The sequence below is a fragment of the Staurois parvus genome, unplaced genomic scaffold (genome assembly GCF_062004578.1).
Source record: "Staurois parvus isolate SC_StPar_1 unplaced genomic scaffold, SC_StPar_1.0 ptg000917l, whole genome shotgun sequence".
In the NCBI taxonomy this organism is placed as follows: domain Eukaryota; kingdom Metazoa; phylum Chordata; class Amphibia; order Anura; family Ranidae; genus Staurois; species Staurois parvus.
In genome coordinates, this window is record NW_028318713.1 from 37,501 (window position 1) to 51,343 (window position 13,843).

At 44.8% G+C, this 13,843-nt stretch overlaps 1 protein-coding gene across 1 annotated transcript in view; it reads left to right on the plus strand.

Moving 5' to 3' along the window:
• Positions 1-13,843, plus strand: part of OMA1 (OMA1 zinc metallopeptidase) — a 113,760-nt gene that overhangs the window by 33,339 nt on the left and 66,578 nt on the right. Inside the window, exons 3-4 of the mRNA XM_089656553.1 lie at positions 752-859; positions 12,459-12,587. Of these exons, the coding sequence (XP_089512679.1) occupies positions 752-859; positions 12,459-12,587 (237 nt within the window). The remainder of the gene's footprint in view (positions 1-751; positions 860-12,458; positions 12,588-13,843) is intronic.

The window sequence follows — 13,843 nt, forward strand, 5'->3', positions numbered from 1 at the left end:
CCATAATAAATTCTGACCACGTTTTCCTTAGTATGTTGATTTCCTATGATCATCAACCCCATCTAGTGGCTTTAAAGAGGTATATTCCTGATTGTGGTATTTCAAGAAAAAAAAAATTATGGCCTCTAGATGGCATGGAGGAATATAGCAAATCATCATAATAAAGCAGACCTTCATCCTAAAGGTCATATTGCCCTGCCCCCCCCCACCTTCAATCTCCTACAATTGGACATAAAGGTTTTTTAATTTTTTATTTGATGACATTTATTTTGTGCTTTAGCACTTCAGCATTTATTGAATTATGATTTTTTTTTCCGTTCATGTGCGCAGATATGCTGCAGTGCTTTGGGTTCCAAGCGACCCTGCAGCACATCTGCACACATGTGAGTTTCCCCAACCATCTGCGTACGTGCAGGGGTTTCCCGTGTATGCGCAAAGTCAATTTATTAGGGAAGACCCAAACTTTTGTTCTCTTTGTGCATGTGCACAGACCCAAAGACCTGGACAGATTCAGTCGGTAAGTCTACTGCTGCATCCAGTATGAATGTCACTGTGCAGGAACTTACAAGAAGCTAATATAAAGACAGATTTAGGTACCCACATTAGCTGTGTTTTAAAAATACATTTATATATTATCAAGGAATACATAACGTGATTAAAATGGCTACATTTTCACCTGCCCGTAGTTTTGATTTAGTATTTGTTTGCAGTGGGTATGTTATATTTATACATATGGTGTATTATTTTGCAGAACGGTCAGATATTTGTGTTCACCGGTATGCTGGGTGCAGTGGCAGACAGTAACCAGCTTGCCTTCATTCTGAGTCATGAAATCGCGCACGCTATTTTAGATCATACGGTGAGTACATGAAGTATACTTCAGACCCTTCCCAAATCTATTATAGGATATTTCATTTGAACATCAGAACGCTGATAAACACTCGCCTGGTAGTTACAGTGCGGCTCTGTGATCTGCAACTGTTGACTAACTGCGCTTCGTTCTGACTACTTTCTAAAATGAGAATTTTGTTCACTTTTCCGGAGATTTCCTCTCATTTTCTGTTGTGTTTCCAGAACAGGAAGTGAGGGAAACCTCCCTAGCAGGATACAGGCAGTAAAAAATAACCTGGCAAGGGTTTCAACTCTTCTGTCCAACACTTAAAAATGTGCTAAGAAAATATTTTGTGGAAAAAGTAATGAGCACCCAGATAAACTGAAAGCAATAAATGGGTTTACTGACATTTGAAGCAGAAGCAGGGAGATCCTTGCACTGCAGGTCTTCAGGTACAGCTTCCTCTCTAGCAAGAAGAACAGTGATCAGCATAGCAGTGACCAGGGCCATCTTTAATATTGAATGGACCCTGGAAAAAAGTTTTTACCCCCCCCCCCCCCCCATATATGCAATTTTACTTTTCACCCTAACGTTCCAAAAAAAATGCATACATAGACTTGTTTCCTATGTGTCACATTCAAACTATAATACAGCCTAGTGCTTCGATATAATGTAGCCATGCTGCATTTTATCACAGCACACCGGCCCAAAACGCACTGCAGTATCAGGCAGCACAGTACATCGCACTGCCAACATTGCAGTGAATTAAGTTTATGTTTTGTACACTTCAAATAAATCCGATACAAAACAAAAAAAGGGATGATGCATGTAGCAAACTAACTCATCAGAGTGGGAAGCGGAGTTCTCCTTTTTCTTGTTCCGTTCTGTTATTTGAGGTATTCCTCGATCATTCCTCACATCCCCCCTTTCCAGTCCTGAGAGGCAAACATTATCTCCTGACAGATGGTGTGGGTCAACCAGGTGAAGCATTCCTGATGGTGCCAGCAGTCTGGGGAAACTGTAACCTTTCTCACCTACCTTCTGATAAGGCCAGCCTTTTTCAGAGAGCTGGGAAGCATTGACCCAAAACTGTGCAAGCCCACACATCATCAAACTGACCAGCAGTAATGGAACATTCCACAGGTTAACTGTATGTTTCTTATCATGGGGTATGAAGCCTTTAGTTTAATTCAGAGTTTCCCAATGACCACTCCCAAAACTATAGTCAGAGCCCCCCTCCCTTTGAGAGGGATTTTAAGAAGAGACAAGTTAGAGCTTTGACACAGATCTCCCAGCTAACATCGAAGGAGGAGATAAAGAATCGTCCTGCTCCGCAACTTGGATCTGCAAACCCAGGCATATGGGCAAGTAACTTAACTCTGTAATTTCATTCCTAATTATCTCTTTGCTGTGTCTTTATATACATATATATATATATATATATATATATATATATATATATATATATATATATTTGTGACATCTTTGTAAATATTTTATTGCACCTGTTTGACTCTTTTAGTAATAAATCTTTCTTTCTGAAAGTGTTAAACTGTTTCTAAGCGCTTACCTGCAATTCACGAATTCCTGCCTTTTGAAGAGACGCTACTGTGTTTGTTTACTCCCTGCTCAATTGACCATATTGGACAGGTGACTTTTCAATCATTATAGTGTATTTCTGACAGAGTCCGTCTTCTCTGTACATTTCAAGACGGTGGTGGCAGTAGAAGGGTTAGTTGCGTAATTAACCTGACCCAGTAGCAAGCGCATTCAGGCTGCAGGCACCGATTGTAGCCCATTAGCTGGACAATCGCTGTGCAGGGTGCAGCTGGGTGGGGCCTTGTTACGCGCGTCACACCGCGGTTTTAGATTGGCCGGTCCTTTGGTCACGAGTTTGGTGAGAAGGTCTGGGGTCTGATGCCGTGGGCGTGACGTATTACTGTTAGTCGCGGTCGTGCGATTGTCGCATGTTGGTGGCGGCGACCGTGGATCCGTGACAATGCAGTGCACTGCAAGCCCATCAAGCAGTGTTGTTCAGAATGTGTGAAAGGAACATGTGCTGGTGCTAGGCCAGCCTGTTCTAATTGGTGAACAGAACAACAGCCAGTTCAAGGTTTAGGAACAGTCAACAGGCTGGTCTATATGGGGAGAAGGACCTACCTCATTCTGACCAGCAGGGCTTACCATCTGCAGGCTCTCAGCTGCCGCTCCCACTCCGAACTCAACTCCATACCCCGTAGCCTCTTGAGTCCTAAGCATACAGGCTGCATTGGGTAAGGTCAGATGCCAGTGGAGCTCCAGACCCTCCTGCTCCCCGCTGGCTGTGGAATAATACAGCACAGGCAGCACTATCTGCCTCCCATGTACTCCGATGCTCCGCAGTGCCCATGGGGCCCCCAATTTGTGGGCTGTGCGGGTTCAATGAGAAGCTGCTTTGGGCCCCACAACAAGGACTGGGCCTCAGGGCAGCTGCCCCTTTTGCCCCACGTTAAAGAAGGCCCTCTCAGTGACATCACCAAAACTCACTCCAAATCTGGTGAACTATTAGTCAGAGAAAGCAGGAGAGATGGAGGAAGCACGCACAGAATGAAAAAAAGCAGAAGCAGGGAGATCCTCGCACTGTAGGTCCTCAGGTACAGCTTCCTCTCCAGCAAGGAGAACAGTGAGTAGCATAGGAGTGACATCACCAAAACCCACTTCAAATCTGGTGAGACTCAGTCAGAGGCAGCAGTGCTTTCATCTCACTCTGGACATACAGATATACAGATATTAGGCTCAAGGCACAGGAAGTACACTACTGCTTTTCAGAAGAAATTTTACTTAAAGTACATCTTTCAGGGTACCACATAGTCATAATTAACAATTATAGATGTTAATAATAATCGCAAAACTTAGCTTTTTTTGCATTCAGATCCACTTTAAATTTTGAAAAGAGAGGCCTAGTTCTCTGTAATGCAGAAAGGTGTTATAGATTTTGAACTGATAAAAAGTGCTGATTGGATTGAATAGTAAATTACTGTTCATGGTGCTGTAATCAGTCCTATTTTGCACTAGGTATATACCTGCATTTTATTTTAAGATGCTCCAAGCCAAATCTTCCTGCTTCTGAAAGCTGCTTTTAGCTTAGGCTTGCAGAAATACATTAGTCCAGCCTTTTTCAGCCAGGGTGTTCAGGCACCCTGGGGTGCCTTCAGGTTTCTTCAGGGGTGCCTTGGCAAAATGCCTAAAAAATTGTATATAAGCAGCGGGTGGATGAAGCCTGCTTTTTAGTTAACAGGTTTTCATTGTGCACCAATATGACCTTCCACCCACCAGCATCCTAACAACCAATGATGTCATCGGTTGATAAGGATGACGTCGGGCCCCTGCACAACATCCTTGTTTGCCTCTCTCTGTCAGCACTGGGGGTCACATTAGCTGAATGAAGGCGAGAAACTGAGGGAGAAGTGCTGTCAGTACTAGTGTGCTAGTAGTGTACTAGTACTAGTGTGTATTTTCTTTGGAAGAATAAATTCCCCCTAAAGTTAGATGTCCTACGTGTGTGGATGTTGCTGTTGGGTAAAACTATTAGTTTGGTTTTTACATTTTAGAATGGGGTGCCTCAAGATTGCGCACAATTTTAAAGGCAAATACAAAACACACCTGAGATTACAAACTGGTAGGAAATAAAACCATATAAGAAACATTAAAAAATCAGCACAAGGGACATAATTTACAGTCATGGGGACGTGACCCTTGCGGTGATTTCTCTTCTGTTAGTAGAAATTCTCCTCCATCCATGCCTCCCAAACCCCAATGCCTTTCTGTACAACTAAAGCGCTATCATAAGCTCACCCACCTAAGCCCACCCTTTCTGACCGGCTGCTCCATCAAGCCATACTACAGCTTCTATGAATGAAACATGATCTATGAATGGAGGGGGCAGACGATTCATAGCTCTGCCCCCTCCATTCATAGAAGCTGTCAGACCGCTTCTATGAATGGAGGAGCTGAGCATTGTTGGGCCGTCTTGATGGGAGCCTGTGACAGCCCCTTCTTTGTATTAACATTTGGTGCATTGGAAGATTGTGGGGGTGGGAGGGTCATAGACGGAGAATGATTTCTGCTAACAGAAGAGGAATCGGCACAAGGGACACATCCTACTGACTGTAAATTATGTCCCTTGTGTTTGATTTTTTAAAAATGTTTATTACATTTGTTTTCTTTCCTACAAGTTTGTAACCTGAGGTGTGTTTTTGTATTTGCTTTTATACAGACTGATAGGTATTTATGCAAGCATAAGCTGAGAGAAGCTTTCAGAAGTACAGTTGTGCTCAAACGTCTGCTTCCCCTTGGAGAATTGGTAATACACATTGTGTACCATTTTTAAAGAAAACATGAGTGAGCCGGCAAAACCCATTTCTTATATTTCTTATGGGTTTCATATTCTATGACTGTAGGCCATCACAGAATGGCCTAATTATAAAACAAAACATGGCAACAAGTAAACAAATGAAATGCCCCCTGTTCAGAAGTCTGCATCCCCTAGGTTCTTAATCCTGTGTTTTGCCCCCTTCAGCATCAATGGCAGTGTGCCGTCTTTTGTAATAGTTGTCTTTGAGGCCCGGAAGTCTTGCAGGTGGTTTAGCTGTCCATTCGTCTTGGCAAAATGCCTCCAGGTAGTGCAAATCTTTGGTTGTGCATTTTGGCTTTGGCATGAACCACATGTTTTGAGATCTCAGAGTGGTTTGATGATATTAAGTTCAGAAGACTGTGATGACCACTCCAGAACCTTCACCTTTTTCTGCTGCAACCACTGGAGGGTCAACTTGGCCTTGTGCTTAGGGTCATTGTTGTGCTAGAAAGTCCATGAGCGTTCCATGCGCAGCTTTCGTGCAAAAGAATGCAAATTGTCCGCCCAGGTTGGAGAATCTGTCCACAGGACAACTATTAGTCGTGCACTCCACAAAACTAGCCTTTATGGAAGAGTGGCAAGGAGAAAGCCATTGTTTATAGAAAGACTTAAGAAGTCCTGTTTTCAGTTTGCGAGAAGCCATGGGGGGGGGACAGCAAACGTGGAAGAAGGTGCTCTGGTCAGATGAGACCAAAATTTAACTTTATGGCCTAAAAGTAAAATGTGTGGGGGAAAACCAACACTGCACATCACCCTGAACACACCATCCCCACCGTGAAACATGGTGGAGGCAGCATCATGTGGTGGGGATGCTTTCTTTCAGCAGGGACAGGGAAGCTGGTCAGAGTTGATAGGAAGATGGATGGAGCCAAATACAGGGCAATCTTCGAAGAAAACCTATCAGAGTCTGCAAAAGACTTGAGACCGGGTCGGAGGTTCACCTTCCAGCAGGACAATGACCCGAAAACATCCAGCCAGAGCTACAATGGAATGGTTCAGATCAAAGCATCTTCATGTGTTAGAATGTCACAGTCCAGACCCAAATCCAATGGAGAATCTGTGGGATGACTTGAAAATTGCTGTTCCCAGACGCTCTCCATCCAATCTGACCGCTTGAGCCATTCTGCAAAGAAGAATGGGCAGAAATGTCCCTCTCTAGATGTGCAAAGCTGGCAGAGACATCCCCAAAAAGACTTGCAGCTGGAATTGCAGTGAAAGGGGGTCCTACAAAGTATTGACTCCGGGGTGCTGAATATAAATGCACGCCACACTTTTCATATATTAATTTATAAAACATTTTGAAAACCATTTCTCATTTTCCTTCCACTTCACGATTATGTGCTACTATGTCACATCAAATCCCAATAAAATACATTTACATTTTTGGTTGTAACATGACAAAATGTGGAAAATTTCGAGGGGTAGGAATACTTTTTCAAGGCACTGTAATTGCAAAAGTGTAACGATTTCTGTTAGGGTATGCAAACTTTTGAACACAACTGTAAAAGGATTTGAATGTCCCTTGTGGTGATTTTTTTTTGTCAAGCTGCATTTAGGTACTGACAAGTGCCTCTAAACAAAATCCTTATTCCCCGAAAAATAATTCATACACTTCCAACTACTTAATGGCCCTGTAATCTATTTTTCATTAACTTGTCATATCCCATCGTCCAATTTGAGCGCGAGCAAGAGAAGGGTAACTGCATTCCTACATACAGTGGTAGCCACCCTCTAACAAAAAGTGGCAGAAAAAAAAACAGTAATTCGTAGATTTGGAGGAGGCTTAGTGCAATAGAAGGGATTTTGTTTTTCAGCAGAATTTAGTGTCACTTTAACCACCTCCCATCCGGCCATTGTATATAAACGGCCGGACGGTGCCAGTGCAGGGTCAGGTGGCTGTTTATAAACGGCCTCCCCGCCCCCTGCTTGTGCGGGCTCCCTGGGAGCTCGCAGCACCGCGATCCAGTGCCCGCTGTGTCCTCTAGGCACAGTGGAACACTGATCGTAGGACGGGACCTCTCTGCGAGGTTCCGATCATGTGATCACTGATTGGCCAATCAGTGATCACATGCAGAGTAATAAGCAAGATGTCACTTCTGACATCATTGCTTACTATGTGTGAAATCTGTGAATGATCACAGAGATCACATGGTACAGGGCTATTCACAACAGCCTTGTACCATGTGACAGGCTATGATAAATCACAGCTCACACAGTATTTCTCAATGGTTGCAAGAATGCAGCCAGAGCGAAGGAGAAATGATTGCTTTTACAGCCTTTATGGGTGTAAAAGCAATCAGTGTAAAAAAAAAAAAATCTTCATCACCCCCCACAAGTAGTACAGTGTCATCATGGCGACACTGTACTGCTAGGGTGACAGTATGTTAAAAAAAACCCGTAAATAATAATATAAAAACAAAAATAAAAATGTTTAAAAATTATAATTTTTGGTTATGAACTAATTTGGGTTATTTTTTTATTTTTTTTTTACTAAAAAGATAACGGAATAAATTTTGGCCAAGATTTATGATGAAATATTATTTGGACTTTTTTTTGGACTTTTTCATTTATATAGCAAACAAAATAAAAATCCCAGTGGTGAATAAATACCACCAAAATAAAGCTTTATCTGTCTCAAAAAAGTTCTAAAAAATTCCTATGGGTACAGTGATGCATGACCGCGCAATTGTCATGCAAAGTGTGATAGCGCTGAAAGCTGAAAATTGGCCTGGGCAGGAAGGGGGGGAAAGTGTCCGGACTGGAAGGGGGTGGAAAGTGTCCGGACTGGAAGGGGGTGAAAGTGTCCGGACTCAAAGGGGGTGAAAGTGTCCGGACAGGAAGGGGGGGAAAGTGTCCGGACTGGAAGGGGGGGGGGAAGTGTCCGGACTGGAAGGGGGGGGAAAGTGTCCGGACTGGAAGGGGGGGGAAAGTGTCCGGACTGGAAGGGGGGGAAAGTGTCCGGACTGGAAAGGGGGGGAAAGTGTCCGGACTGGAAAGGGGGGGAAAGTGTCCGGACTGGAAAGGGGGGGAAAGTGTCCGGACTGGAAGGGGGGGAAAGTGTCCGGACAGGAAGGGGGGGAAAGTGTCCGGACAGGAAGGGGGGGAAAGTGTCCGGACAGGAAGGGGGGGAAAGTGTCCGGACTGGAAGGGGGGGGAAGTGTCCGGACTGGAAGGGGGGGAAAGTGTCCGGACTGGAAGGGGGTGAAAGTGTCCGGACTGGAAGGGGGGGAAAGTGTCCGGACTGGAAGGGGGGAAAGTGTCCGGACTGGAAGGGGGGGAAAGTTTCCGGACTGGAAGGGGGGGAAAGTGTCCGGACTGGAAGGGGGGAAAGTGTCCGGACTGGAAGTGGGGGAAAGTGTCCGGACTGGAAGGGGGGGAAAGTGTCCGGACTGGAAGGGGGGGAAAGTGTCCGGACTGGAAGGGGGTGAAAGTGTCCGGACTGGAAGGGGGGGAAAGTGTCCGGACTGGAAGGGGGTGAAAGTGTCCGGACTGGAAGTGGTTAAAATGATTGTAAGGGCTGAAGGATGCTATGCATGAAGGTAAAAAACCTTCAATGTGCTGCATCCCCCACAGCCCCCTCCCCCCCCCCCCTCCTTTATACTTGCCTGAACCCGTCTAAATCCAGCACTGTGCACGGGAGTGCTATCTCTCCCGGGTCTTTCCCTCCTCATTGGCTGAGACACAGCAGTGGGAGCTAATGGCTCAATCACAGCCAATAAGGAGGTAGCGGGGGGGGGGCGACCCTGTCTGTGTGTCTCATAGAAACATAGAGGCGGCTCAGGAGCTAGCACGCAAGAATGCCCCAGAGCAGGAAGCTTGCACTGGGGGGCACTCATTAGGGGGAGGAGGCAGGAGCACCAGCAGGGGTGGCAGGGAAGAGGAAGTTCGGGGCTGCTCTGTGTAAAAAAATTACACAGAGCAGGTAAGTATAACATGTTTGTTTGAAAAAAAAAAAAGTGTACTTTTAATATCACTTTAATGTGCGAGAGCCTTGAATTATCTCTTGGATCGCATAAAGACCACAAGGAATGATTCTATCACTAGCTGAGCAATGAGCTTGGCTGCGGCCCCCACACAAGTCTGGGCTGTGCATGTCAAGCTGTGGGGGGAGGGTATTGGCTGGGGTCTTGTGTTCCAGGCAGTGCATCCTCTCTCCGGCGCTGGCTATAAAAACTTAATTGGATCATTTCATAGTAATGATATATTTTTAGGCCGTCTGGCAGAGACAAGCACTGAATTATGGACCTGCTGCGGATCAATACTCAATCTTTGCTCCCCTGCAAAACTAAAAGGCCTAGCCGGGGCCTGCAGCCCTCCCGACACTTGGCGTGGCAGTGGGGGGGAGGGAGTCTGGGCTTCCTTAGTAATAGTCACAGGGAGGTGTGATGCGCTGTACTGGGGGCGTTTGATGGGATTTATGCCACTTTGGCGTTCCCATGTTTGAGTAGGTGGAACGAGCTGACGGAAAACCTTTTAACAATGACGGAGTTTAGTAAAGTCAATAAGGAGGAGGCAGAAGGGAGTGTGGTAAACAGCCAGGACTGAAAGCCATGAAAGCCATGGGCCGTATGGAGAAACACAGGCCAGCTCAGAGAGAAGGATGCATTTGCTAAGGCGTTTAGCCTCGGTGGGAATTCCAGTGGCAGGAATCTACTGAGCCCATACACTGCAGTGACAGGCTTTCGGTAGTCGCAGCTATTCATTCGCATGGCCGGTGATTACCTGGGTTGATTAGGGCAGGACATTGCCTAAATGGTTAGCACTTTCACCTGGGTCGTTAGTTCGAATCCCAAACATGGCACCACCTGCCTGGAGTTTGCATGTTCTCCCTGTACTGCGTGGGTTTCCTCTGGCAGCTCTAGGGTTGTCAGTTCGAATCCCAAACATGGCACTACCTGCCTAGAGTTTGCATGTTCTCCCTGTGCCTGCGTGGGTTTCCTCTGGCAGCTCTAGGGTTGTCAGTTCGAATCCCAAACATGGCACCACCTGCTTGTAGTTTGCATGTTCTCCCTGTGCCTGCATGGGTTTCCTCCGGGAACTCCGGTTTCCTCCCACACTCCAAAGACATGCTGATAGGTGAATTGGCTCCTGTCTAAATTGGCCCTAGTATGTGTATGTATGAATGTGAGTTAGGGACCTTAGATTGTACGCCCCTTGAGGGTTAGGGACTGATGTGAATGTACAATGTATGTCTAAAGTGCTGCGTAAGCTGATGGCGCTATATCTATCTATCCATTCAGTCGTATCCGACCCTTGGCGATTGCATAGACTGTCACTCGTAAGCGACTTTTTCCATTAATTCTCTTAGCAATTATTTTACAGGGTAGGTTGCCAGGTCTTTCCCCAACCCCCACCATACAGGAGATCCCACATGGCCAGGGATGAAACTATGACAATTTAGACAGGAGCCAATTAACCTACCAGCATGTCTTTGGAGTGTGGGAGGAAACTGGAGTACCCGGAGGAAACCCACACAAGCACAGGGAGAACATGCAAAATTCCAAAAATGTATATTTGTATTTTTAAAGACATAGAGTATATTTGAAAATGTAAAACGCATTTCAACATACAGTGTGTGTGTATATATATATATATATATTATTATTATTATACAGTATTTATATAGCGCCAAAGGGTATGCTCAGCGCTGTACAGTAGCAAAGGGGACAGAACATGAGACAAGACAGTAACTATACAATACACGAGGGGTTTGAGGGCCCTGCTCTTTCGAGCTTACAATCTAGGATATATATCTATATATATATCTATATATATATATATATATATATATATATATATAGATATAGATATATAAAACTGTATGTTGAAATGTGTTTTACATTTTCAAATATACTGCATGTCTTTAAAGATACAAATCTACATTTTTGGAATGCATTTACAAATATATGTATAAATATATGTTAAAACGACATTTTTACATGTTAAAAAAAATCTGAAGAATATATTTTTAAAAAATATTGTTCATATATGTTTTTCATATATTTTGTAATATATAAAAAACACATTTCAGCATGCAGTATGTATGTGTGTGTGTATGTATATATAATTATACAGTATTTATATAGCGCCAAAGGGTATGCTCAGCGCTGTACAGTAGCAAGGGGGACAGAACATGAGACAAGACAGTAACAATACACTACACGAGGGGTTCGAGGGCCCTGCTCTTTTGAGCTTACAATCTAGGAGGGAGGGGAAGGTGGTACAGGAGGAGATAGCTGTGGGGGATGGAGTGGTGGGAGGAGTGGAGGAGGTTAGTTGTTAGGTGAGGTCAGGTGTTAGGTGAGGTTGGGGTAGGCTTCCCTGAAGAGATAGGTTTTCAGGGTGCGCCTGAAGGTGAGGAGGGTAGGTGACAGTCTGATGGATTGGGGTAGGGAGTTCCAGAGGATGGGGGAAGTCCTAGAGAAGTCCTGCAATCAGGCGTGGGAGGAGAAGACCAGGGAGCTAGAGAGTAGGAGGTCCTGTGAGGAGCGGAGGGCACGGGTAGGGTAGTATTTGGGTATCAGGTTGGTTATGTAGTTTGGGGCGGCGTTGTGAATGGCTTTGTAGGTCAGAGCTAGCAGTTTGAATTTGATGCGTTGGGCAATCGGGAGCCAATGAAGGGATTGGCAGAGGGGGGAGGCAGATGTGGAGCGGTTGTTGAGGTGGATGAGTCTGGCCGCTGAGTTTAGGATCGACTGGAGTGGGGATAGCGCTCATTTGCGTAGGCCAGTGAGAAGGGAATTGCAATAGTCCATATATATATTCCTAGATTGTAAGCTCCCAGGATCAGGGCCCTCCTATCCCTCTTGTATTGAACTGTATTGTTGCTGTATTGTCTCCCGTTATATTGTAAAGCGCTCAGCAAACTATTGGCGCTATAGAAATCCTGTATAATAATAAACATTTTATATATATAATATATATATACACACTGCATGTTGAAATGCGAATATGGCCCAAATTTTAGTATTTCAAATATATTTTTCTTCCATATGGGTATAAATAACGCAGAGCTGGTTTACATTGGTTTGCTTTAAAGACTGACATCAAAGGAATGGATGCTTTACCCCACCAAACAATCACAGTTGTTTTTCTATGGCAGAAATCTTTTACCCTTAGAAATGGTTTTTGAAAATGAGCTGCAATATTTGTGCATTTCATATTGGAAGGAGATTCTCGTTGAATTATCTTGTTCATTATAGACTCTAAAAAGCTCTAATATTTTCCTTTCAGGCAGAGAAGGTCAGTGTGAGCCATTTATTGGATTTCCTTTTTATGATCTCTTTAGTCATGATCTGGGCAATCTGCCCTATGGACAGTCTTGCTGTGCTCGGCCACTGGATCCAGTCTAAATTACAAGAGGTAAGGACATGAGGATCACACAGTTGATATCCATTGAGCCTATTTATTATTTGTGTTACTATAATACTGGATTTATATAGTGCCAACAATTTGCAAAACATTTTACGGAATAAAGGGAGATCGGAGGATACGGGGGGCTCTGGTCATGAAATCTAAAGGGAAGGGAAGTCGTACAAAAGACAATACCTATGGGGGAATGAGTTGTTTGAGAAAGTTATGCTTGGTACAAACTATACTGGGCTGAACTAAAAAGAAAACGAGGAGCTTAGTAGGAACTCGCTGTACTAACTATGCGATGTTAGCACAGCGATCTCCCCACTGAGCTATTGTGTTCTGACAGGGGGACCGACTTCCCCACCGGAACACATCGGTCAGCGGATGGTTTTCCAGCATGCACGTTCTACAGAAGCCGGACAGGCTGCTGTATACAAAGGCCGAATGTTGGCCGGTTTCTGTTGAACCAGCCAACACCGAACAATAATCGTCCCCAAGGGTTGCAGGAAAGAAAATTGCTCGATTCCCCCTAAGCGCATTCATTGTTGATGGGGGAATCTCTCCCACAGCGCTATCGTGTTCTGCCGGCAGGGAGCTTTCCCTGATGGCAGAACGCAGTGATCACTGCTGACAGCTATAGCCATCGGCAGTGATTGCATTAAAATAACCTGCCAGGCTGGTTGTAGTGAAGTGGATCGATGGATCGACGTCAGTACAACCAGCCTGCCCATAGATCAGTGTTTCTCAACTCCAGTCCTCATGGACCCCCAACAGGTCATGTTTTCAGGATTTCCATCAGATGAAACAGCTGTGGTAATTACTAAGGCAGTGAAACTGATCAAATCACCTGTGCAAAATAATGGAAATCCTGAAAACATGACCTGTTGGGGGTCCATGAGGACTGGAGTTGAGAAACACTGCCATAGATAGACTGAATCTTGGCTGGTCCCTACTGAACCAGCTGAGATTCGATCCATCTGTGGCCGGCTGAAGATTCAGTTGCTGGCTGGATGTGAGATAGGCTTCCCTGAAGAGATGAGTTTTCTGGGATCCCCTAAAGGTGGACAGAGTAGGAGATGGCTATACAGATTGGTGTAGAGAGTTCCAGAGGAGGTGAGCAATGAAGCAGTTGACAGGGGAGCTAGAGAGCTTGGAGGTCTTAGGAGGAGCAAAAGGACAGTTCAGTTGATATTTTGAGATGATGTTGGTGATGTCATTCGGGACAGAGTTGTGAGGCCAGTGGAGGGATTGACAGAGAGGGT